The following is a 26,990-nucleotide window of genomic DNA, read 5'->3' as shown; positions in this document are numbered from 1 at the left end:
ATTATTAAATAATACCCCTACACAGAATTCTACAGCAAATGAACAAAACACTTTATGCTTATGAATTTTTAAAGCTTGAAATGGTATCAACTTAACCACTTGGCCTTGTTAGAAGGGGTCAGTCTGCCTCTACCACCAAACTCTTAAGAGAAGATGCTAAAGCCTGGTGATGTAACATAAGCGGCTTGGTGATATCAGAAACTGTCTAGCAAATAATCTGACACATTAGCAGAGGGAGTGCTGTTTACTAGTTTGCTTAAATCAGGAATTTATTTTGGACCAGGATTAGTGTACATAAAGCCAGGTTAAACAGTCTGGGCATTGTTGAACTTTTTATGCTACAACTATCGTCTGCATAATAGTATGGCAAATGATAGAGGATGATGGAAGTTATGAACCGAACCTCTTCCAAAAAGAGGCCACATGTGCCTGGAGTCTATTTCCCATCTGTAAAAATGGTAAGGACATAGATTGTACTGTATGCCCCAAACACTAATAAAGACAGGAATTGGAAACTTCCCTTATGTTTTATCCTGTAGTTTGTTCTAGCTACCACCAGCTAATACTCTTTATGTTTAAATATTAAACATTAGTTTAATGTTGTAGGTATCTCAACATACATGCCACACATGGCTATAGCACTGTGCACTCAAGAATGGCTGAAATCTAAACAACTGTTTTCCATTCATCTGACAGCATTGGTATAAATAATAAATAAATATCTAGTACTGAAGTCCAAATTCAAGATTCAACAATTCTGACACTATAAATATTAAATATGCTAATAAATTAAAACTCATTAACAAACTATTAAAAACTGATCACAGTGATATTAATCAAGGAAAGAAGAGCTTGAGTGAACTGGGAACTTGCCATCATAGGAAGAATACATTTCATTGCAACATATTTGATATGTGAAGAAATCTTTCCATTTTTCTTACAAGTTAATCATTATCAGTCTTAAACAACTGAAGTTTTAATTGTAGTAGCCTCTCAAGTGGTGAAAGATCTCTGAAAGATTCTGAAGGCAAATTTTCCCATTTGCACATACATGTAAGATGCTCTTCTCTCAATACCATACCAATATTTGTTTGAAGTGAAGGCTAATCTATAAAAATTTAAACAGTTTTAAAACAAATTATAATTTAACCCAGTGTTTCTCAACCTCAGCAACTCCAAGACTTCAACTTTCCTCAGAGGCAGAATTGCTGAGGCTGAGAAACAGTGACTTAAGAGAATGGAGAGTTCACAATATAAAACAATGACTTGTTTTTCACAACATGCTGAATCTCAAGCAACCCAGCTCCACTTTAGTCTAATGTAACATGTTGTACAAACCCTAATATTTTTATTTCTTAGAGCTAAATTTATCAGGATTACTTTATTTGTCTCCTACTTTCAGTAAAATGGTGCATAAAAATTTAAAATAAATTAAAAACAAAGACAGAGGAGCTGGAATTCTACCCGTCAGAGCAGTCTTTTCAGGCAAAAGCAAGTCTTAGGACTTCCTTCTGTGTACAGAAATATTTCAGCTTCAAGGTCTTTGGTGAGAATTCTCCACAGATTCCCTTTATGTGCTACAGTGCCTCAGGGCCCGGAAAATCATATTCATAAATATCTGGAGTTTGGAGAGAACCAGGTAACTTCCAATTTCTCTTTGAACTTCCACAAATCTAGGCTCATTTTCTGCCTGTGGATAGATAACTCTGGTCAGGCTGCTTTCTTCCATCTGAAAAAAAGATTGGGGAAATTGAGGAATCTCAGATTAATCATTAACATTTGCATATTAATTCCAGCACTATCCAAATTGGCTGGCATGTTACTCTTGGATCAATCCTATTGCAGCCAACGTTGTCACTATCATACCCCCCCAAAGTCCTCTTCAATGACCTTATTTTAACAAATAGGCTGTGTGTGTGTCATGGCAAGGGGTAATGGGATGTAATCCAGCAGGGAAAAACATGGTCCCAGCCTCCAGAAAAGCAGAGAGAAGTATTTTTGCTCCACAAAGAGCAGTGGGTCAAGGGATATGCTCATAAATACATCTTTGAGCTGGTGCAAGCAAAATAATGCACCCAGATATATTTACTTCCTCGTGCATACACACATCCCTACGCTCTGCTCTACCAGAGTTGCAGTAACAATTTTATAAGGCATGCTTGAGAATTGCCTCAGCTCAGAGGGAGCAGTTTGTATAAGTTAGGATTAATACATGAACAGGAAAAATGCTCATACCATATAAAGTTCAGTACAGTAGAAAGGTGTGCAAAAGCCAGGCACTAGGATTATCCACAATATGAAAAGCAACGATCTTAAGTATTTATTACTTTGAAATTTAAGCTTACAAAATGACAAAGGCAAAGTTTCTTCCTTTTATAAGACTGGATATACAACTGTTCAACAAGTAATGGTAACAGAGGTTATTTCCAAAGATGAAGTGGAGTTAGAAATTTAAAAAATCTTCCTGCAAAGCACTTTTGGCTGTATTTGAGTGCTGAAGCAGTCCACTACTTAGATCCTATTTAAAAGCATCCACCAACTACAGCGACATGGCTTCTCTACGAGGACTGAGTAGTATGCATTTTGCAATTACCAGGGCCATAGAGTACTTTGGATCTAAAAAAAAAAAAAGTGCTCTGGAACATGAAAATAAGCCCTGTGTTCAATAGCAGGAAAAACCTAATGGCTTTCCTTTTCACAGCTATTGTGATTCCAGAAAAAGATAGTCTTTGAGTGTTGCAACAGATGCTATACTCATGCTCCATGTATCCTTTGGAAACTGAATCTAAAGTACTCTTCAGCGCTCATATTTTTAGAAGCTTACCTTCATAGTTCATCAACATTCACCAAGACATTGCTAATGTCCAGGTAGGTGACCTGCTAAATTATTATAGCAGATTCACACTCATACCTATACTAAACATTTTTTTGATATTCCTATAGAACTGGATAGTTTCTCCTACTCGGCTCTGATCCTTTCCCAACTTAATGAATTATTTATGCAACTCCTCACCTGTTGTTGAATGTTGTGGGACAAGTTGGAAATATCCAGTTGAATACCAAGTACTTGGTCAGCGTAAGTTACTAAGATTTGGCGAATATATGAGAGATAACCAGAATAGGTTTGGAGGCCTGCCTGTATCTGATTGAAGCATCTTTCCTACATGATATAAATATAATAGGGAATGAAGAAAAGTTATTATGCATTCCATTCTTATGCAAATTTCAGTAAAATTTTTATTTTATTACACTGGTGGTGTACAACTTGTGTTGAGAGACAAGTTGAGCTCTGTTCTCCAGAAAGTGGACACGGTTATTGAAATTATGAATAATGTTATTTCCACAGTAAAATGTACATATACTCTGAAAACAAACCCAATTGTATTGTGCCACAATTAAAGGCTATATTAATTACAATTGAGATTAGAGGTAAGGAAACAGTGACACTACCCAGGATGAAATGTTAGATTTGGCTTAATATGGATAAATATGAATGATTTCTACTGTTGTAAATTAAGCAATGAAGGGTAAACGGAATAAAGAGTGACTCTATGTCTGTACCATTTTAAGCTATGACCAGCCAATATATACTAGGAATTAATAGATTAACAGTGGAAAAATTAAGTTATAAAAGGTAGCAGCAGCCAGAAAAACATGTTTTGAATAAATATACATTTTAATTATTAAACAATAAAATGGATGTAAATAATCTATCTATCTATATGGTCGCTGTAGATTTCCATACACTACACTTGAATTTATAGCTCTTAAGAAATATTTATTGGACAGGGGAATTTTCTCTTAATGCTATTATCAGTGATATTTACCTATTTTGTAATATTCTTCTCTGGAGATGTTGGGTATCCCAAGATTATCATATTGGATAGACAGGTAAAATATGAACACTCTGAAACTAAGGTCTGCTTTTTTAAAAAAAAAATCCATCTAGACTCAAACTCAGAGCAGATTTTTAGAACTAGGACATGAGCGTGGCAAAGTAATATTAGAATAACTGCATTGCTGTCTTCTTTCATTACTGTTTAGGTTTGCCTGTTCACCTTTTAAGGAATAACAAAGATTTCAAAGTTGAATTTGATACCAGCAGTGCTAATGGCCAAATTTAAAGTAGGCATCCATCAAGAAGTTATGTGTACTTATACACTTTATAAGAAGGTTGTCAAGTATTACGCTTGATGCGCGTGTATTATCAGTCAAAGCCCCATTAAAAAGGCTGGTTATATTTAAGATGATTAGGATTAGAAAAAAGATGGGTCAATGACAATGTGGTTATTTCGTCCCCAGTGAAATCAAGCTACTGATTAAGGTGATTACTGATATTACATGGATCTACAGCAAATGGTACATATTCTTGTTATGAGGAATGTGGAAAAAACCTGACTGAATAGAGGTAACAAGAGAGTTTATGTAGCACATTCACAGACAAGGTAGGTATTTGAAGGACCAAGTACCATTATTGGCTTAAAATCAATATTGCTTTATTTCTGCTTTTATATCTGATTATGGATAATACAATGTCCATGAGTGTCTTTGTACATATGCAAACTGTTAATTATTAAAATAGGAAAAAATCCTCCTGAGCAATAAAACATTCTGTTTTAAAGGTATTTGTTTTCCTTCAGCAAAAAGAAAAAAATGAGAAAGAGGCATATGATAAAGCAAAGTATCAGCTTTTTAGCATTTGCTTACAAATACGCCTCTGAGAATCAAATAGTTTCCAAAAGCATTTTTAGGAAATTAAAAATGGTTGGTGGCTAAAGTCAAGTGCTCTGTCTTCTGAAACAAAACAATTACCATCTAGAAAAAGAGCCAGTCTGGATTAAAAAAGGATCCCAAAACATAGAGGGGTGATTAAGAAATATCCTAACCAGCTTACTTATAAGGAAGGATACTTAGCCAGTCATGCTGGCTGGAGAATTCTGGGAATTGAAGTCCATATGTCTTAAACTTGCTCAGTTGAGTCTAAGCAGCCATTTTACAAACACCACATATAAAACCAATTTGTGAGATGCACTTAAAAATCCCAAATATTGCCATGATTGATTTCTTTCAAAATTATGTGCTGCTACCCTAGTACTTTTTTGGTTGAGGAGAAAAATTGTTTGAGGTTACAATCAGATTGGTGTTGCTACTTACCATGTCACAGGGGTCCTGTTGGCAATGGGAGATATTAACTTGTTGAATGCCCAAGAGTTTTTCTATTGTTAACAGTTCTCTGTTACTGCCAAAGCTGAATGCTTTACGCTGGAGGAAAAAAAGAAAAGATAATCTGAAGAGGTATTTCTGAGATTCCAAAAAGGAGCAAACATATATGAGTGCTTTTATATCTTTGCTCCCTAAAAGCAATATGTTACAAAATCCTTCCCTAATCCTATTTTTACTATACTTCAAAATCCAATGAGGCTCACAGAAGCTGAGCAAGGTTTAATATGTACTTATTAAAAGAATGCATATTAACTTAGTTATATGAATATAAAGAATTTAATAAGGTAGGCCTGATATGCAAATAGCAGTATGGAAAAGGGCTGAATGATGCTGCATTCTAACACAGCAAATACTTATCTTGAGGCTCAACATTTAAAATTTCCCACCAAGTTTCTAAATCAGTGTTTCTCAACCTTGACAATTTTAAGGCATGTGGACTTCAACTCCCAGAATTCCACAGCCAGCATGGCTGTGGAATTCTGGGAGTTGAAGTCCACATGCCTTAAAATTGTCAAGGTTGAGAAACACTGTTCTAAATCTTTAAGCAGGATGCTTTAAAGTGCATGAGTAATGTCTATGGAAATCTCAGAAGCCAGTGAGAACTGTTGGATATGACTTCCAGAGATTAGGAGATTTTGACTGCTCTTTACATCTTTTCATCTTCCTCGTGATTAACAAAACAAATTATGCTCTGCTAAAATAGGGAGTTGAACACATATTTACTAACATGGAGCTGGACAGTGAAAACCAATCAAACTTAATGTTAGCTGTGATTAAGGTAATTTCTTCACTAAAAGCTTACAGCACCTTTGGAGTTATTCCATTGTTGGACCGAAAACAACAGTAATGAGAACTTTAATATTGCTTCAACAAAATCTGAGTTGTTTTATGAAAATACCAGAAGTCAGTGGAGAAATGATCAAAAAATCCTTCTGGATTCATTGAGGTTCCCTGAAGTATAATACGGTGAAACCTGATTCATCCTTTAAAACTGAGTGAAACCTGGCACAATTTACAATGAAGACAGGATTTAGGATTATTTTTAAAATAAAGGTTAAATTTTACTTCTGGATTTATAGTTCTATTCACCCTAAGCTACTCTTACATTAACCACTATTCACACAATCCAAACTAAAAAACTGTTACTGTATTTAAAGACCTGTAAAGGAGCATCAAGCAGTTAATTTCACTCCCTTAAATTATCTCTCTTTGTATTTAGTAAGCCTTAATTACAATATATTTTATATTCATTTGACAGATTCAATCAAAATATTCCCTCTCAACACCCAAAGGGGAAGTCATCAAGAATGCCAAATTTGCTGGCTTATTTGCAAACAATTTTCTCCTTTGAAGTTTTTCATTTTGAATTGGCACAATCTGACATGTATTCCGGAAGCATGAGAGAAAAACATTTGTGTACCGTAATTTTAGTAGGGAGGGCCCCTGTTCACTGTTCTAAGAAATGCTATATGAGATTAAGACTCTTTGGAAGACTAAGCTGTAATTTATGGGAAGTACTAGAAAAGGATCAGAATGATGTCCCAAGTATGTTAATCTGAAATTTTCAGCCCAATTCAAATTTTGATTTTCTGTATGTATAGTGATCTAATTATTTTAGTCTATAACTTTTCTCTGTTATGTCATATTGCAGGAGAAGATATTTTGGCACCACGGACATCAAGTTATCTCTAAGTAACACTCTTCATGCCCTCTAGGTTTTCAGTAATCCTAAATTTAAACCCTATGCTCTGCAGATGTTGCTGGACTTTAACTGCTGGCTTTCTTCATTACAGCTGTTGAAAACTGAAATTCAACATTGGCAGGACTACTAGTTTTCCACTCCCACAAGGGTTTGGGTGGGTTGGTAGGTTGTTGACCAAATTCAATACTTGCACTGAAGGCCCATGTGGTTTTATAACATGAAGCATCTACTAACTAAAAAAGGATGTAGCATGGTCATAGTTATAATCAGGTATCCTAACTGATCTTCCGATTAATACTTCAGTTCCTTTGTTCAAGAATGCAAGAACATCTACAGAAGATATCAGTTGTGAAGCAATACACTAGTACATCTAAGTGCACACTGAAAGCACACCATCAAAAATATTAATGGTTTAAAACCATATCTGAGCTACCTTATCTCATATAAGTCTTTTATATTACTCAGATTCTTCCCCAAATCCTCCCTTATTTAAAACTAGCTGTACCCAGCCACGCGTTGCTGTGGCTCAGTCTGGTAAGAGCGTGTGTTGCTTTTACGTCCAACAGATGGTGCTGTTTTTAAAAAAAACATGTTTTACCTGTCACAGGTGTGACATCTATATAATATAGGTATATAAAAACACGTGCGTATTCAAATGCAACGTTGTGTCAAAATTTCAAAGCAATCGGTGAAGAACTTTCAGAGATTTAAGATTTTGAACAAACGAACATTTACATTTTTATTTATACAGATTATGCATTAACTACTGATTTAAAAGATCTTTTTAGCTTTGATAGTCTATGAAATACTATGTCAGCGGAAGAAAATCAGAACACTTCAAATTTGTTACTTCAATAGATTTGATATGACAACTTTGTTCCCTTCCACTATTCATTTTCCATTCTGTTGTATCACTGCAGTACAATAGGGATAGTTTATGAATTTTAGATTAATTTCAAATTTAGATTAATTTCAAAATAGGATTATTACACCTCAAATTCCTTAATTTCTGAGCTTTCATGGCCAATAACCATACTGGCTTGGAAATGTAATCCCAAATGCAAGTCTCCAGGTTAAAAAAATTGACTTAAAACTGAATATTAGAAGAAAAAACTAAAACCACCAAGACTGCAGCTATATATTTACTTTATTTGCATCCTTGCAATGGAAGACTTACCCAATATAGCTGGCAAACATTTTAATCAAAGTACCCTAAAGAATCAATATAAAGTACTGGTTTTCCTCTCCCACTACAGATTCTTTACTTTTTGTTGGAAAGAAACTTGATACGCAGCAATTTAATACATGATTGACTCAAAAGTCGATTCATAAATGCTCATAACATATCTCCAAATCCTTTAAAATAACCTGAGAATTTGGTTGACAAATTATGTGTATCTCTTTGTAGATTTCTTTACCCAGCATATACTTACCACAAGCCCATTCAATGCAAGGAGATCAGCCTTTATTCTGATGACAAACTCCTTATTTTTCGAAACAAACTGGTGCAAACCAGGATCTCCAGAAAATTCTGCATGAGGCGCAGCTGAGCACATTAGCCAAGAAAGTGCAATACTGACAAGAAGAAGAAGACCTGGGAAAATAAAATAATATACACAATAGTGAGGACCGCTCTACGAACTGCACTAAAATATTTAGCCGGCACTAATGTCTAAAAAAACTGAAACCATTATTAGACAGTTATGATTATCATTTATCAGCTCCAGCCTACCGTCTTCACTTATGGCCTCCCTTCTGCCGTTTTTTCTTTTTTTAAGTAAAAGTGGATCTGAAGGGACGCCGCTCAACTCTCCATAGCTCGAACCAAGAAGAAACTATAAGGTAGCTGAGCGCAAGTGGGTGGAGAAGTGATTCCGTCAGAATTAAATCTACCATTCTAGCTAGCACGTGCAACAAACTCAATGAGACTCAGCCCAAAATACGGGTCTGCCGCTTTCGTTTCCCAACCTTTCCAAGTCAGGGGCGTCTCTATCACGTGGCAACGCTGTTTATTTCAATCTTTGGCTTCGCCTGACGTGAGTCCCCGCAAGAGTTACGGCGGGTTTTTCGAAACCCAGTTGCCTAGCTCGTTTGAAAAAGGTGAAAATGTCAGTAGGCTGGAAAACGAAGCCGCGTCTCTCCTTCTCTAAACTTTTGGGAGAACTTCGAAGCACATACCAGAAGTCCCCTTTTCCTTCCCTCTTAAACGTACAAAGGCCAGTCTTGACCTCTGAAAATAAAACAATTTTACCAGCTCAAGTTTCATCTTCCTACAATCAAATCCGGAGAGAATGGGTCTCCAACCTGGGCGTCTCAAAGCTTGTTAAGCATTCCTGAAGGTGGTGCTAAGGAGGAGCGGCTGGAAAGGGAAGCCGGGACTCGTCCTCCTTCCTTCTCTCGGCCGCAAAGGTGGGCAATAGTTCCAAAGGCGGCGGGAAAGTTCTCCGGGGAGCCCTCGCCCCGAAGGACGCCAAAAAGCCGCCCTTCCCGAGCAAGGCGCCACCACGAGGAAACTTACCCTCTCGTCTCGGGCTCCGCCCGGCCGCGACGAGGAAGGACCTGCCCCGAGAGCTACTTACTCCGTGTTGAACTCATCCTTTTTGCAGGAAAGCCTTTGGTCTCGCCCACTTTCTTCGAAAACGACGTGCTGGTGATGCGGGAGGCTACAGGCGAGCGGGTGCCTAGGTTGCTGTGAATCAAACTGTTCTCCATTGGGGTTATTTATAGGGAGAACGATTCGGGAACTTCCTCGGACGGTGAAAAGAGGGAGGGGCACTGGAGGCTAATTGAGAGGGGTGGTTTTAGGCTATGACTCTCACATTTTTTTCGTTTATGCACTAATTACGGTAAATTCAAAATCCACTGGATGTCCTTGATCAGGGTCGGGGCGGGGGGCTGGAGGTGATGAGGATCTGGAGCTTTTCTCCTTTTCCCACGTGTGAAATAGTTTCACAAGTAACTGGGTTTGTTTAATTGAAACCTTAAAGAATTCACAACTGGTTCCAACATTGTTACAACCTTTTGTGGTCTTTTAAAACTTTATTGGAGTTATTGAAGACTTTGTTCTTTTAAAAAAGAAAGCCCAATAAGGAGTTTAAGCTTAATGTTTGAAAATAATTTTATGGAAAATAAAGGCAGTAACAAAATGCGACTTTTTTTTAAAAAAAGTTTTGTCTCCTTATTTAATTTAAAGAGTTTATAACTAGGAGATCATGTTTTTCCCAACCTTCCAGAGGCATTTTATTTCTCAGATTTTCGGTCCATCTTCCCTCATATATTCCTTTACACCTTTCCATTATTTATTTACTCTAGATCCATGGATTGGTTCCAGAATTACAACAGTCTTATCGGAATAGGGCTTGACAAACAAAAAACTCATTAATTTTAATAGCCCTACGTAATGTATGGCAAAATCTGGTCAGGCTTCAGCAGTGACTTAAAATGAAAAGAATGGTATTTAACAGGAAGAAATGAGATTCTGAAATCTGCCTAGTAAAATTAAAAGGCATGAGTAAGATGTGGAGACTTGATACAGTAGTACATGTGAAACAGATATAGTGTCTTATCAACCTCAAGTTCCCAGAGCATCCGGACTAATACAGCTACCTGAAAAGATAAATGCTACCTTGGGGCAGGATAGAGTCCGTGTCATGAGGGGTAATTGTTTCACCCTGCTGGGCCCCCCCCGCTCAGACTTCACTTGGAATACTGTGTTCTATTCTGGGCACCAGTTTTAAAAAAAAGATGAAGGGCAAATCCAGCCAGTTCAAAGGATGGCTATGAAGGTTTGTGAAGAGTCTGGTGTCTAAATCCCATCAGGAATGGCTACAGGATCTGGGTGTGCTTGACCCACAAAAGAAATGACTTGTGCGAAGGTCAGATAGCAGTTTACAAATATCTGAAGACTTGTCATATGCAGGTAGTCCTTAACTTACAGTTGGTTGCTCAGCGATCAAAGTTACAATGGATCCGCCAAAAGATACAACCTATTCCAAAGTTCTGCCAGCTGTCTTCCCCCATATGATCACATGGCCATATTTCAGGTGCTTGGCAACCAGCCCTACAGGCATGTGAATGCAATTTATATCATTTTCGCCAAAAAACCAAGGTTTACTTTCAGTTTTTAGCAAAAATGCCCCATGGTGAATGATGAGTTCACTTAATGCCCACAACACTGGTTGACAACTGCTATAAAGGTTGTAAAACTGTGTTGGATACAGTATGTCCTGCTGCATAATGGGTAGGCTCTGTTACGGTCATAAATTGAGAACTATCAGCAGAAGAATTGGATTAATTCTGCATTGCTTCAGAGAATAGAATAAGAAGCAGTAATTTAAAACTACAAGGAAGTACGTTCAGGCTAGAAAGCAGGAAGAACTTCCTGAATATACAAATTGTGAGCCAGTAGAGCAGGCTGCTACTTGAAGCAAGGACTTCTCCTTTGAAGATGTTCAGAGATTGGATATTTATGTGTCAGAGGTGCTCTGGTGAATTCTGCACTGAACAAAGGTTTGGACTAAATCTCTAATATTCATTTCATCTCTATGATTCTATGCAGATTTCACACATCATCATTATTACTTCTCCAAACTTAGTTTACCCTCTGATAAAGAGCTGAACTGAAAGCACGGGTAGTCCTCAACTTATGACCCCAATTGAGCCCAAAATTTCTGTTGCGAAGTGAGACAGTTGTTAAGTTAATTTTGCCCTATTTTAAAACCTTTCTTGCCAAAGATGTTAAGTGACCCACTGCAGTTCTTAAGTTTGTAACATGGTTGTTAAGTGAATCTGGCTTCCCCATTGACTTTGCTTGTCAGAAGGTTGCAAAGAATAATCGCATGACCCCAGGACACTCCGACCGCCATAAATGTGAGTCAGATGCCAAGCATCTGAATTTTGATCACATGACCATGGGGATGCTACAATAGTTCGTGAATGTGAAAAATGGTCATAAGTTATTTTTTTCAGTGCCTTTATAATTTCGAATGGTCACTGAATGAACTATTTTAAGTCGACTAATAGTTTGAAAATGGAAAAGTTAGACAGGCCTTGAGCATGTCTTTTCTTCATACAGTCTCACAGTGATCAATCAGAAGCAAGTAGAATTGATGCTGGTGAAGATTCATTAGAACATAGAAATAGTTTATTCTGGTATTAGGACCCAAGTATCTGAAGGATGCATACTGGGCCTCCCATCAACATGATAGTTCTCTGTTCTCTGCTATTTGTATCCTCCAGATATGACCACTTTTGTGGATAGCACTATCTAGGAGGGATATAGGTATATAATAACTAGATATTTATCCAGATGCACATACATGTGTCTACATAAGTTAGACATATATTTATTTATTTTATTTATTATAATATTTATATCCCATCTTTATTTCATGAGTTCAGGGTGGTGCACGACAATCCTTCTTTCTTAATTTTCCCCACAACAGCTATCCTGTGAGGTAGATATTCTGGATGTCATAAAGTTTAGTTTTAAATGTTTTTTTTCCCCACCTCAGCCTTTTATAAAAGTTCTCCAATATTTTTCAGGGATTGCTGTCATGTATTGCTTTCTTTCATGAGAATACCTATTTGGGCAAAGAGACATTCTTGTAAATAGAGGTAGCTCTGCTCATTTGCTTCCTAATGTAATAGCTTCCTGCTCAATGTTTAATCTAACAAAATCTTTAAATTGATCTTAGTTTCTTTTACTATCATTATGGTTCTATTCAGACATTCTATTTAGAGACTGCATTTTTAGTATTGCATATACAACCTTGGCAATTCTTAAAACATGTAGACTTCAACTCTAGAATTTCCCAGCCAGTCTCTATACCCTTGTATATATAGATATGGATCTTTTCAAACCAAAATGGTTTTGATCCATCCAATGTGCCTTGTCGACTGGATGGATCTGCAAATATATGGGTTAAAATGGCCAGAAATTAATGATGTGTTTTTCTCTCCTGTATTATCTTTGCAATATATAACCATGTAACTTTATAATCTGCCCAGAGAATTTTTGTTCTAGAATAGAGTAAAATGTAATAAAACAGAATAATATCCCCATTGGATCATTTTAACAGGCAACCTGGATTGATTCCAACTTATGAAGGTTCATCTTAAAGAATGCATGGTAGATTAAAGCTAAATAATGGTCTGCAGAACAGCTGTTCTTTATTCTTTTTCTATGTATTTGGCTAGGATGTTCCCTACTGTGCCATTTTATACTGTCTATAGTGTCCACTATGTACAGTAAGCTTTAGACTAGATCTACACTGTATGTTAGTCTAGCTTTAAAATATATTTGAATGTTCATGATTTAAGACTTAAATAGTGAACACTGCCCCTTTAATAAAAGAAAACCCCAACCCTGTTTTGTTTCTATTCTCAGTAATTGGGGACCTATACGTGTAGTCATCATTAAGGATTACTAAGCAAGGTGCTTGTTAAGTAAGTCGCACCTGATTTTATGACCTTTTTTGCCACAGTTGTTAAGCAAATCACTACAGTTGTTAAGTGAACCAGCAATAATTAAATGAATCTGGCTTTCCCCACTGACTTTGCTTGTCGTAAGCTGGCTGGAAAGATTGCAAATGGTCATCACTTGACCATGGGGTGCTACAACTGTGATATATACATGGCAATTGTCAAGCACCCAAATTTTGATCACATGACTGTGGGGATGCTGCAACAGTTGGAAGTGTGAGAACCAGTTGTAGGTCACTTTTTTCAGTGCTGTTGTAACTTTGAATGACTTGTTACAAGTTGAGGACTACCTGTAGCTTGATAGCCTAGTTAAAGTAGGCTTGGGTAGTTTTTATTTATTTATTTGCATCTCACCTTTATTATTTTTATAAATAACTCCAGGGAGTGAACATATCAAACACACCTTCCTCCTCCTATTTTCTCCCAAACAAGAGCCCTGTGTGATGGGTTGGGCTGAAAGAGAATGACTGGCCCAAAGTCACTCAGCTAGCTTTCATGGCTAAAGCAGGACTTGAACTTGTGGGCTTCCACTTTCTAGACTGGCGTCTTAACAACTAGACCAAACTGGCTTGAGAAGCAGTCATTGCCTTAGTATGTTGTGTGAACCAGATCAGGTTATCATATTAAACCATCATATGGTTTCTTTGGCATCAGATTTCATTTATTGCATTGCATTGTACTGCACTGTATTGTATACAATTTTATGTATTGTATTGTACAGTATTTTTACTAAGCCAAATTTACTGCATAATGAGGTAAGTGAATGCAGTCAATATGTTCTTATCCAGAATTGCTCCAAGCATTTTTGGGCAGAGAAATGCCAATGCTAATTAAAGTATTAGCATAGCCGATTGGCCTACTAACATTTGTGTCTTGGGTTTGTTTGTTTGTTTGTGAAAATGATTATTTCCATCATACTTTTTGCAGTGTGATTTACATTTTTGGAGATGTAATGAGCTAGGGAGGGAGATAGCTTAAGATTCTTCTGCTATCAATATCTGTTTCAGAGATGGGCCCTGGAATCCAAGTGGGTGTTCCTTTAATCTCAATGAGGAGAATCCAATGATATTGTGGCCCCATGGAAGACAGTAGTCTTGTGCTTTAAACAAAATTTTGACATTAAGATTGAAGGAATTGCCGAGATGATGAAATTTGTAGAGGTGAAAGTATTTGACATCTGGGTTTCTCCCCCCAGCCCCATTTAGCAAATGTTTGTGTAGGTTAGAGTTAGTCATCTTAAAGCAATAGTGTACTTCTAAAAAAACTGGCAGTGTTAGTAGTTAAGGATAAATGAATCAGGTTTCCTTTCCTAGGCTGGAATTTTCCTTTTAAGCAGAAAATTCAGAAAAACTGTCCCATTCAAAACTATTTCCTTAGAAGAAAACCAAAGACTTTGGCTTTAGGGTCCCCTCTAGGGTTTAGAGAGCTGGGAGGTCCTTGAGCAAGATCTTTTGGGAGATCTCCTTCCCACTATTGCTCCTTTGCTGTCAACTCCCACCGGCTTGTGATTTCTTTCTTTGTGCCATGTTTTTTGGAGAGATCTGTTGTGTATGATAAGGGACTATTACTTTTTCCATTGACAGCAGAAATGAGTGGTTTAGCTTTCTGCACTTGGCATTTCAAGAATTTATTTTCTTTACAATGGCATGCTTGAATGGCAGGTAGCACAGTAGCACAGAATTATGTAGAGGCCTTTCTGGACAGAGGGACCCCAGATCAATGTGGTCTGGGTCTATTTTCAATAATTTGAAATTATTTGCAATAATGTGGATGATGGCAGAATGGGACAGCTTCTAAGGAGAATGCTTTCACCTTCTGTTTCCTCCTCTGCATTAAAGCAAAATGCAATTTCAAAAAACATTTTGCTGCCTGAAGCAGAATTCAAATGTCGCTCTGATTCTACAGCTGGCATCAGAGCTTTTAAAACTCTTGCTGTTCAGATACCAGTTTATGCTTTCACCTGGCTTTTAACCATAATGATCCTATTATCTGCTAAAGGTCAAGGCAAGCTCCTGAAGAAATAATTAGCATTCGTAGGTGATGAGTATATTTAAAACTATTTCTTATAATATTTAATATTGCACTTTCACAGATGAGGTCAGACACCTCTGGAAATAAGGTTATTTTTCTTCTTCCAGGCAATGCTTTTATTGAATAAATTCCATTAATATGAATTTGCATTATGCTCTTGCGCAGTTCCTATTCATACATGGAAGGGTTGTAACAGGAAAACTTATCTCGTGGTTGCGTTTATATTTTTGGCAGAGATGCCTCAGTTCCAGAAGGCAGCAGAGAATGAAATGGCTCTGATTGTAAAATTTGCAGCAACTGAAATAAAAACAAAGTGCCCCCCCCCCTCCCAAAAGGTATAGAAAATGTAGAGCTGGCTGATTACTTTTCTGATTCAGAACAAGGCAACTTCTTATATTCATAGTTCAACATATGTATTCGTTTGTGTTTTTTTATGATACATGCCTAACTTACATTGAAGAATGTTCTTCATATTGTGCAATATTACATGGGAGAAAACAACCTCTTCCTCCCTATTTAAATATTTTCTGAAATGAAGCGCCACCTTGAGGTCAGTTATGAAAGATCTAGTGTAATAATCAGCAACAGTATTTATTACACAGAAGAGTGTCATCAGGAAAAGCATTTTGGATGACTGAGACAAAAAGCCGATTCCCTGAACTAATCAGTCCAGATTGGGAAATCCAGGACAATCTCAAATTCCCCTCCTGGCCAGGATGTAGGGGGAAGGAAGTAACAAACTATTGTGTGTGAAGTCACAGGAAGCCTTCTAATGTACAGAATTAGCAAAACTTGGGAATGTTGGATAAAGTTTAGGAAGATGGGAACTGCCACTATGTTGTCAAGCGATAGCCTTTTATGCAATAAGTATGTATAGCCAAAGTACAATGTATACCAATTGGCCATGTTCATACTTTCATTCACAATTAAATAGTTCCCATTAATTTTTAAATAAGATCTTAATAAACCAATATGTGATCTTGGTTTGTTATGCTAATTAAATGTAATCTAATCATAGTTCCTAGTTCATAACTAATAGGGAATGCTAACTAAACTTTAAGCAGGATTTCTACTGGTTAAAGCCAGTAGCCAATAGAAAATATCTACAGAATATAGGTATGATTTTACTTCAGAGAATTCTATTTTGGAAAATTTTACTTCCAGATTTTAACTTAGCAAATTAGGGTAACTTCCAAAATCACAAAATAGTTGTGATGCCATTAGTGGCTATTACTTCCTCTTCTCCAGCATTATTGATTTCTGTATCTAGATAATATGTGATATCTACCTAGATAAGCAAGCAACTAAGGCTTCATTTAGCTCAACCCTACCAAGACCAGCTATGAGTTTTGTGCCTCTTGGGTCCTGGAACTGGAGAAATTTCATCTTGTAGAGAATTGCACTATACCACTTAAATTCAGTGCACAATACGGGAATATTCCTGGATTTGTAGTTCCTGCAATTATGAAGGGAAACTTTTCATAGCTTCATCCTGTGAGCCATTTGATCCTATTTTTGAATTGGACAGCCTTGTTCATGATTACTACTCCTTAGCAACTTTCCAGTGGGATTATGCAAGACACTGTTCAATAGGGTTTGAAAATCATTCAGAAGCTTAAGTTGTTTCAGAATGCAACAGAGCAGGTAGTTATGGATGCTTTTCATTGTGTGACACCTATGTGACACCTGTATGTGACACCCGCACTGATTTCCTGTAAATTTTCAGGATGCTTCACCTATGAAACCCTACATGTAATAGGACAGGGGTATTTGTGGTATCACCTTCTCCCAAAAGTACTATCTCATTCCACATGCTCCAACAGAGAAGCCATACTCTAGGTCTTTTTTCTAAAGTATTATCATCTCGTGGGACACAAGAAACATGCTCCTAACTTTCTCCTTGCTGGCCTTTAGAAAGGCAGTTAAGATCTGGCTCTTTCCCCGGGTGTGTGGACCAGGATGAGTAGAGTTCTCTGTTAGTGAGTAGTATTTTAGTCCTGATTTCTCTTTAATCGTTTTAGTTTGTTTCACTAGTATGTCTAGTTTTTGTTTTTATTTTAATGGTTTTATATGCTGCCAAGAGTCATGCCATTTGTATCAGGCAGCCATATAAATGTACTAAACAAATACAAGCTACCTTTACAAAACAGAAATTGGCATGATTTAACTGCCACTGAGTTGCTCTCAACCCCTAGTAACTGTGTAGATAAACACAATGCTTCGAATGTTGTCCTGTGTCTGGCAATAATCCATTAGCATTTCTAAGAACATTCCAAGAACATTTTAGGTACCATCCAGTTACCTTATCTGCTATTTTAATCTTTTACTGCTTAAGAGTTGCCAATATAATTAAGCTTTGTTTTAAAACTGTAAACTGTGCATGTTTAGAAAAGCTTAACAGAAATCTATGCATGATGAAGAATATTAAGACTTTCCAAATGCTTTTCGAAAAACCTTTATCAAATGCTCCATGATAAATATGATCATAATGAAATAAGAAGGTAGGTCCTTTTAGGTAGAATTAAAAACAACAGAAAGCAAATAGTTGAGGACTATCTGTGTAAGATATGTATAATATATTATAATATACATATGAGCTTAGTACAATGGTATTTATGGAATATAAACTAGAAATTGGTAATGCAATGATGATTAAAAAGAAAAAAGTTTATTACCAATGTTAAATATTCCTAAAATGATAATAAACCTACAGATTTGGTCAAAAGTATTGGTACCTCCGCTTTTTCCTAAAGAATTCTAACTTAGAACATAGCACGTAGAATAACAGGGTTGGAAGAGATCTTGGAGGTCTTCTAGTCCAACCCCCTCCCCCAGAAGGTGACCTTATCCATTCCAGACAAATGATTGTGCAACCTAATCTCAAAAACCTCCAGCGAAGAAGTACCCACAACTTCTGGAGGCAAGCCATGCCACTGACTGTTTTTCCCTGTCAGAAATTTTTTCCTTAATTCTAGGTTGGATCTCTCTTTAATAATCTTCCACCTGTTAAGTCTTGTCCTGCGCTCAGGTGCTGTGATAGCCCCTCAGGTACCAGAAGACTGCTATCATGCCACCCCTAGCCCTTCTGTTCATTGAATGTGCCTAATTCCCACAACTGTTCATGATAGAGTTTAGCCTCCAGACCCTTTATCTTCTTTCTTGCTCTTCTCTGCATTCTTTCTGGTGTCTCAACATCTTTTTTGCATTATGGTGACCAGATGAAGAATTCCAAGTGGGATCTAGGCCACTTGCTGTGGCCAACTTACTGCAGGCCAACCGGACACAGCCAACTCACCATGGGACAACTTTTCATGGGGCAATTCAGCATGGGACGACTTAATGCGAGATAACGGTACTCTAGACCCATTTCTTTCCTATTAGGAGAACTGTCTGCCTCTTCCTCCTTTCCTAGTTTTATTAAAACCATTAGTATATGACTCTGATCCCTAGGAGAACCCACATCGCTTGGGAAAACTGCCTAGATGCGGACTGGGAGAATTGGAGGTGGCTATGCTGAGGTTGCGCTGGTGTCTGTTTAACTCAACCAGACCTGGGCTTTTCAATCTGGTTTCCAAAGCTGGCCTGGCATAAGGGAGGTGAAAGTTCCCACCAGCACAAATTCCTTCATCTTGCTTTCGAACACCCCCTTCTGCAAAAGGTGGGCTAAGTGGGAGTCATTGTTCTGGGCTGGATACTTCAGTGGGGTGAGCCTTCACAGCAATGGCGATCTGGAGCCAGTTGCCCTCTCACTTTCCCTGCTTGGCCCTCTCCCACCCAGGAGCTGTCACAGTTCAACGCATATGCCAAAGAAGAGCTCCTTCTACCCAAGCCCGGGAACGATTGGAAGCTCAGCTATCGGGTTAATCACATCTCCATAGAAGGAGTCAAGAGTGACCCTATAGCCATTTAGACAATGGCTTTAGTTTGCCAGCTTGAATGCGGATAAAAGTCCTCAAGCTCAGAACAGTTGTGTCTGTGTCTGTGGGTGCTTATTGGAGACCCCAGTCGTTCAAGCCTCAGCTTTAAGGTTATTTGTGCTCTATTCTTTACTACACCTTTATTATATTTGCTAAGGTGGCATTTCCTCAGGCTTTATTCAGGAGGCACTGAGAGTACATCTCTGGACTCTTCTGTGTACCTACCAACAACATTTTCCTCAACTGAGATCTTGGGCTCCATGCCCTGCATTCTTTTTCTACACCTAGGCCAAAATCAAGTCCCTACCCACCTTGGGAAAGTGGAGGCTTGGACAACCAAGGTCAGCTCAAGTTCAAATTCAGGGCTGGCCCAGATGAATGGAGCAATGGAGGGGAGGGGTGGATGGGACCTCTATTTCTCCCTTCCCTTTCTGGGGTCACAGAGGGAGGAAAAGGTGGCTTCTGATAGTCAAAACTGGAAACTAATCAAGGAGAGAACCAACCTAGAATTAAGGAGATATTTCTTGAGCAGGAGGTTGGACTAGAAGACCTCCAATGTCCCTTCCAACTCTGTTATTCTTAGCCAATAAATAATTCTATTCCTGTTCCTATTCCTATTTTGTTCTGTTCTATTCTGTTTTACTCTACTTTACTTGACTCTAATACTATTCTGTATTCTACTCTATATATACTCTACTCTACTCGGCATCCACCATTCATTATTCCATAATCTGTAGATACTTTGATTTTGATGTACTGTATGATAACATATTCCTAAAAATAATTAAACAAGTTTAAAAAAATAAAACTGGGAACGGATAATTATTGGTACTTAGAAGTTAAAAGATATTGAATGTGATCTTTCAAGCAGACAATTTATTTAATTAGTATTATTTAGTATCATTTCAATCTCATAATCTCTCAGTTTACCTGAATGAGAAAAGTTCTCAGCAATTTGTGTCATTGTGTACAGGACCATGAACATGAACAAGAGAAAGAAAAAAAACCCAGAGTTGTCTAAAGACAAAAGGAAGAATCTAATGATCAAGCATATTAAAGATAAAGGCTACATCTCCAAAGAGTTTCATTTCCCTGTGACCATAACTGCTAACAAGACGTTTAAGATCCAGGGAATTGTAGCTAATCTCCCTAAATGTGGTCTCAAAAGGAAAATTGATCCCAAATTGAACAAAAGAAGAGTTGATGGTAGAGAAAGAGGGAGAACAAAACTTGGGCTGAACCCCAAGACCAAGATGCAACAATATCAAGTTACACCATCTTTTGTTAACCCACTGAAAGGACCTAGGAAGACAGATACAAAAAAGCAAACAGAAGTTTGTTAAATCCATGATGACAAGCCACAGTCCTTCTGGGAGAATGTCCTTTGGACAGATGAAACAAAATTAGAGCTTTTTTTTTTTTTTTTTAGTGAGCCACAACATTTCTTCACCGAAGAGCAACAGTGCTTTTACCATCTTTATTATGAAATCTGGAGTAGCTCCATAATTTTATGGAGTTGCTTTGCTGTCTTTGGAAGCAGTGCCTCGAATATATGCAGGGCATGATGAAATTACAAGGTTATCAAAGTATTCTAGAGTAAAACATAATGCCTGGTGCCAGAAAGCTCTCTCTCAATGGCAAGTCACAGATCCTTCACCAGGGTAATGAACCAAAACATATATCCAAGAGGATCCAAGAATGGCAGAAAATTTGACTGTTCTGAAGCAGCCTGCTATGAGTCCTGTTCAGAATCTAATAGCACAGCTGCGGAGAGAGCAGAAACTCATGGTTGGAAGAACCCATCAAACCTAAAACACCTGAAGTGGTTTGCTCAACAAGAGTAGGATAGATTACCAGTTGAGAAGTATAGAAGTATTTTTCAGAGCTACAGAAAGTGGTTGATTGCCTCAAAAGAGCATGCTACAAAATATTAGGATAGGGGTGCCAGTTATTCTGTTTGTGCCATTTTCATTTGTTTTGTTATTTACAAGAGTCATACAACAAAATTCTGCTCTATGGATTATAAAGTAATGAATGATGGATTCCAATGTCAGTTTCAATTTGTTTTACAGCAAATTGCAATTTTGGGGGCGGAAAGTGCAGGGTGCCAATACTTTGGCTGCATTTGTAATTGCTTCAATTGTACAAATATAGCTAAGGATGGCATTGATGGACAAGAGCAAAAGACATATTTATTATTATTCACATTAAGAGGATAGATAGAAAAACAGAAAACAAAAATGAGCTGCTTGGAAAATTAGATATGTGATTTCTATCTCTGTTTATACTCTGACAAATTTGCACTATTTATAAATATATAGAACCCATATTATAAGTATTTGTATTTGCCTTATTGTGTGATGCATTGATTAGATGGACACCATTTTTGCTTGAATTTTGTTAAAACTTCTGTTGTGGATATATACTATTAGTTTTACCATTGTTACATATTTTTCAAATTAAAATTCCAATTCAGATCTTGTTTACATTGATATCTTCCTTCCAGTGTTGGACAATGTTTATTTTTGCTGCTGTGAGCATGTATCTCAATAAATTATATTTCTTGTACATATATTCTGGAATTATACCTAGTTAAGTGATTTCATTTCAAGTTTAATTTCTAAAATTCTCCGGATGGTAGTACAGTTGAATTACAGTTGTAAATCATGTGGTTATTAAGCAGGTTGTCATGTGACTGTGCTTGCTTTTATGATCTTTCTTGAAGCAGTCATTAAATCTAATGCTGTGGCTGTTAAGTAAACACAATGGTTGGTAAACAAGTGTATTCTCTTTAATGGGTGAAATCAAAAATTGTAGTCACATGATCACAGAACACTGCAAATGGGCCTTTGTGCACGTTGCTAAGGGTTCAAAATGTGATTATTATGGGGGTGCATGTGTGCAGCCAGTGGAACTCTGGAATTGAATTGTAAGTAGCTGTGAGGAGGTCAATCGGTCATTAAGGACTACCTGTTCCTACCATGTGGTATAATGTTCCTTCACAGCATTTACATTATTTGTTACTGTATGATTTATCTTGGAAATTATTAAGTTGTGTACCATTTGCAAAACAATTATATATAAATGCTCTTTCAGATTGTAAGTTGGCATGAATTTTACAGATTTCATGTAGTTTTTCAGTTGTGTTGTTTCTTTAAATTTTACATCCATTTTATCAATTTTTTATTTATTCTGTCATATCAGAATAACAGAGTTGGAATAGACCTTTGAGGTCTTCTAGTCCAACCTCCTGCTCAGGCAGGAAACCCTATACCATTTCAGACAAATGGTTGTCCAATCTCTTCTTAAAAACTTCCAGTGTTGGAGCATTCACAACTTCTGGAGGCAGGTTGTTCCACTGATTAATTGTTCTGTCAGAAAATTTCTCCTTAGTTCTAGGTTGCTTCTCTCCTGGATTAGTTTCCATCCATTGCTTCTTGTCCTGCCTTCTGGTGCTTTATAGAATAGGCTGACTCCCTCTTCTTTGTGGCATCCTGAGATATTGGAACATTGCTATCATGTCACCCCTAGTCCTTCTTTTCATTAAACTAGACATACCCAATTCTAGCAACTGTTCTTTGTTTTAGCCTCCAGTCCCCTAATCATCTTTTTTGCTCTTCTCTGCATTCTTTCTAGAGTCTCAACATCTTTTTTACATCATGACAACCAAAACTGGATGCAATATTCCAAGTGTGGCCTTACCAAGGCATTATAAAGTGGTATTAACACTTCACGTGATCTTGATTCTATCCGTTAATGCAACCTAGAACTGCGTTGGATTTTTTGGCAACTGCAGCACACTGCTGGCTCATATTTAATGATTGTCCACTAGGACTCCAAGATTCCATTCATAGTTACTATTGAGCCAGGTATGACCTATACTATACCTGTGCATTTGGTTTTCTTGCCTAAATGTAGAACCTTACTTTTTTCACCATTGAATTTCATTTTATTAGATAATGGTCAATATTCAAGTCTGTCAAGATCCTTCTGTATCTTTAGCCTATCTTCTGGAGTGTTGGCTATTCTTGTCAGCTTGGTGTCATCTGCAAATTTGATAGGTTCTCCATCTGAGTCATTGATGAAGATGTTGAAGAGTACTGGGCCTAAAAGAGAGCCTTGGGGTACCTCACTGCATATTCCACTCCATATAGATGCAGTTCCATTGATGACTACACATTGAGTGCAGCTAGTCAGCCAGTTACGAATCCATCTGGTAGTGATGCTATCCCACATTTTTCTATCTTATGAAATAGTAGGTTGTGATCTACTTTATCAATTGCCTTACTGAAGTCTAAGTAATGTGACGTCGCGCGACGTATCAGAACCTTTTCCCCATTGCCGGCAATGGGATGGGCGCAGTTTCCTCATGATGCGTCCGACCCCAGGCTGGCAGTTTGACACCTCTGGTCTATACAATAAATATCCATGGAATCCTGCCCATACTGTTGTTTTATTATATGATCATTTTTTTCCACTCTGTTAATCTTGGGGTAACTGTCTTTATGATAAAATTTAAAATTTGGAAGAGCAAGACTTCTGTGTTTTGAATCTTATAACTTTTTAAAATTTAACTCTAGGTCTTTTCCCACTCTGGATAAATGGATTGGCAATTTTTTGCTATTCTTGTAAATTTTCTTTGATATTGGAATTGATGCCATTTAAAAGAGTTGTTTATTTGGGGTAATGTATTTTGAATAAATGAACAAGTAAATTTTGATAATTGCAGCTGATCCCAATCAAGACTGCTATAAATGTCTCCACCTTTCAAGATATCTTTCGATTTCTTGCCATAATTATTTTGAAATATTTCTTGATTATCTGCCATATGCTTATCAATTTCACTAAATGGGTTGTCTGTCAGTCAGATTCCTCCAGCAAGAGACTAATTTGTCCTTGAGTAAAAAATCTTGTAATTATTTGATAAGCCATAGTAATGCAGTGGTTAGAATGCAGTTCTGCAGGCTAACTCACTGTTCACTCCAGGAATTGATTCTGAACAGCTCATGGTTGACTCAAACTTCCATCCTTCCGAGGTCAGTAAAATGAGGACCCAGATTGTTTGGGGCCATATGCTGACTCTGTAAACTGCTTAGAGTGGGCTGTAAAGCATTATGAAGCGGTATATAAGTCTTAAGTGCTATTGCTATTGAATCAATTACTCAAGGTAGCAAAAACTAGAGAAAGGCAAGAAAAAATATCTAATTTCTGTATTTTTTATTTTTAAAACATGTTTTTTTTTTACTAATTGATGCTCAGGCTGTATTCCTCTACCTGTAACATTTACGATTTCTTATCAAATAGGATACTATTTTTAGGCATACCAATATCAATCAGAGAAAAAATAAAAGTTTGAATTCCTATATTTCCAGTGACTCCATTATTACATCTGAATAAATGTGAGTTCCATTTAAGAGGCATTTTATTTTCCTCAAACTTTTATTTAAAAGTCCTAAACAAAACTTGACAAGATCTGTCACTGAAATTATTTTGTCAGCTGGAGTAGAACTCCAGTAAAGACAACACTGGATTAATCTGGCCCATTACAGGGAATATTTATGAATGAAAACCATAGTGATCTTTAGTTCAGAAGCAAGGACCAACTTTTAATTTGGGGCCGTGTCTTCTTCTTGCAGCAGCTAGAGGATTTTTTTTTTGTACCGCCCCCAACATGCAGAATATGGAAAGAAGGGAAATTCTGGTTTTCAGACAACAGATACAAAGTTTTGCATTGGAAAACAAAACAAAATCAAAAAAACTTTGCAAACAAATATTGCATCCCTACAGAGCATCAAGGGAAACCATCATCATCATCCTCTGCCATTTCCTTGGCAAATTCTAGATCCTGCTGCTCACGCTCACGCCGTTCCTGCGAAACAAAGGTTACTGTATGATTTAGTGTCATTTATGTGTTACACAGCAAAATTGAGTTTCAATGCAAATTATATATGTTATGCCACTTTCAACAAGGCCCATTAAAAGATACTATTATTTCACATGTTTTAAAATTGCTCATATAGCTGACATACTGCAGAGAGAGAATTGCATTTTAAATGTTTCTGAGATATTTGACCTAAATTGGCTGATATATGTATTTTGGTACTCATTACATTCCTAATATGCATATTCAGTTTTCTGAAAGTTGGAGGCAGCTGGTAAACTGAAGGACCTAAATGTGTCAAGTTTTGTCTAGTTATATAAATTAAGCTACTTTGCTCCATTAACATTTTTGTAATTTTGCAAAGGAATAGACAATAACATGATACTAGAGATACCGTTAGATAAGTGTTTCTCAATCTTGGCCAATTAAAGATGTGTGGACATCAACTCCCAAAATTCACCAGCCAGCGATGCAGGCTGGGAAATTTTGGGAGTTGAAGTCCACACATCTTAAAATGATCAAAATGAAAAATACTGCTCCAGATGATATAAAAATTAAACATTAATTTAAAAAAAGTTTGAAATCTCACAGCTCAAGTTTAAGAGATTACGACAAACCATTCTGTATTTAAATCCTACATAGTTTCAGCAATTTAATGTTCAACAATCTAATGCCAATACACAAGATCAATAGGATCTAGTTCATTAAGACTGCCAGTCCTAATCTTATGCAAAACAATGCCCCAGCTAAGGAGCTTTCTGTGTGACTGACAAGAAACCTTACCTCTGCAGACTCCAAATCCTTGTTATAAGATTTGGGGGGGAATCTCATAGCCTAAAAATGGGAGAGAGAAAAAAAGAGCAAACACCAATAAGTTAAAGGTAAATTTCAAAAAGAAAGCTCACAGAAAGATCCCACATATTCCTCAATGGCAGAGGCACAGAAGAACAATTCAAAAGAGACATGTACTAGCTCTTCCACTTGAAACTGGTCAAATCCTACATGTATTTCCTCACTTTGTCTTTAGTGACAGGAACTGAATTCTTAATTTCCCCCCAAAATTGGAGAGTTCCCTGCCTTCTCCACATCTAAAAAAATTCCTTAATACTTACATAGGCCTTTAGACACCTTAAAGCATCTTAAGCATTGATGTTTGATTATAGAGAAAACTATTGATGATATTAACTGGAGAATCAAACCTCCCTTCTTTTCAACCTTGTTCAGACAAGGAACACACTCAGAAGTCCTCCTGTGGAGTTCTGATGCACATTTGGTATTTTACCTTATACAGCTTGCAGGCAGTTCCCTGACACCCTACGCTGGCATTTGCAACAAAATGACCAAAGCTTAAGCTTTGTGGGGTTTTTTTTTAAATTTCTTTGAGGTGTGGGGGGCAATCTGCTTCTGAGAGGCTGCCTTCCCCGATGCTCCAAAAATCCACCCCCAAAGTGTGTGAGAAAAATGTATGCTTCTCTTTTAGGTGATGTCACATCATTGGATGACTAGGAGGTTGAAATATGTCCTTAAACATTGACCATCCTTGCCTTACCTTGACAGACATATTGTGAATGTCGAGGCAGAAGGAAATACGTTGGTGGAAAGCAAGTTGGGGCTCCCGGGTGGAATAAATGTCAGTCATCTCCTTTGACTGGACATATCCTTTCTCATGGTTAATGCTAGCTTCAATCACACCATCCCGAATAGCCTGGAAATCAAGGCACAACAATGGATCTCAGAGAAAGCTTTCACAGCT

General features: G+C 37.2%; 2 protein-coding genes across 2 annotated transcripts in view; both read right to left on the bottom strand.

Moving 5' to 3' along the window:
- Positions 1 to 1,551: 1,551 nt before the first annotated feature.
- Positions 1,552 to 9,637, bottom strand: LOC114923957 (myelomonocytic growth factor-like). The gene is made up of 5 exons (XM_029287359.1): positions 9,505 to 9,637; positions 8,359 to 8,519; positions 5,155 to 5,262; positions 3,014 to 3,160; positions 1,552 to 1,729 (listed from the first exon to the last, which is right to left on the bottom strand). Exons 1-5 carry the CDS (start codon positions 9,635 to 9,637, stop codon positions 1,571 to 1,573), a joined length of 708 nt encoding a protein of 235 aa, XP_029143192.1. The 3' UTR covers positions 1,552 to 1,570.
- A 14,954-nt stretch (positions 9,638 to 24,591) lies between these two features.
- Positions 24,592 to 26,990, bottom strand: part of PSMD3 (proteasome 26S subunit, non-ATPase 3) — an 11,034-nt gene continuing 8,635 nt past the window's right edge. Inside the window, exons 10-12 of the mRNA XM_015832266.1 lie at positions 26,787 to 26,942; positions 26,021 to 26,071; positions 24,592 to 25,225 (exon numbers count right to left, since the gene is read on the bottom strand). Of these exons, the coding sequence (XP_015687752.1) occupies positions 25,148 to 25,225; positions 26,021 to 26,071; positions 26,787 to 26,942 (285 nt within the window). The 3' untranslated portion in view covers positions 24,592 to 25,147. The remainder of the gene's footprint in view (positions 25,226 to 26,020; positions 26,072 to 26,786; positions 26,943 to 26,990) is intronic.

The sequence above is a fragment of the Protobothrops mucrosquamatus genome, unplaced genomic scaffold, assembly GCF_001527695.2.
Source record: "Protobothrops mucrosquamatus isolate PMUCROS unplaced genomic scaffold, P.Mucros_1.0 scaffold1, whole genome shotgun sequence".
Classification (NCBI taxonomy): domain Eukaryota; kingdom Metazoa; phylum Chordata; class Lepidosauria; order Squamata; family Viperidae; genus Protobothrops; species Protobothrops mucrosquamatus.
The sequence above is the reverse complement of the archived record's forward strand: the minus strand, read 5'-3'. Positions and strand labels throughout refer to the sequence as shown.

What these genes read in the sequence shown, in the direction of transcription:
- LOC114923957 (XM_029287359.1), bottom strand. Translation starts at nt 9,637, where the DNA reads ATGGAGAACAGTTTGATTCACAGCAACCTAGGCACCCGCTCGCCTGTA. An exon ending in AAGGATGAGTTCAACACGGA is followed by an intron (nt 8,520 to 9,504) that starts GTAAGTAGCTCT and finishes TTATTTTCCCAG; the next exon opens with GTCTTCTTCTTCTTGTCAGT. An exon ending in AACAGGACCCCTGTGACATG is followed by an intron (nt 3,161 to 5,154) that starts GTAAGTAGCAAC and finishes TATATCATGTAG; the next exon opens with GAAAGATGCTTCAATCAGAT.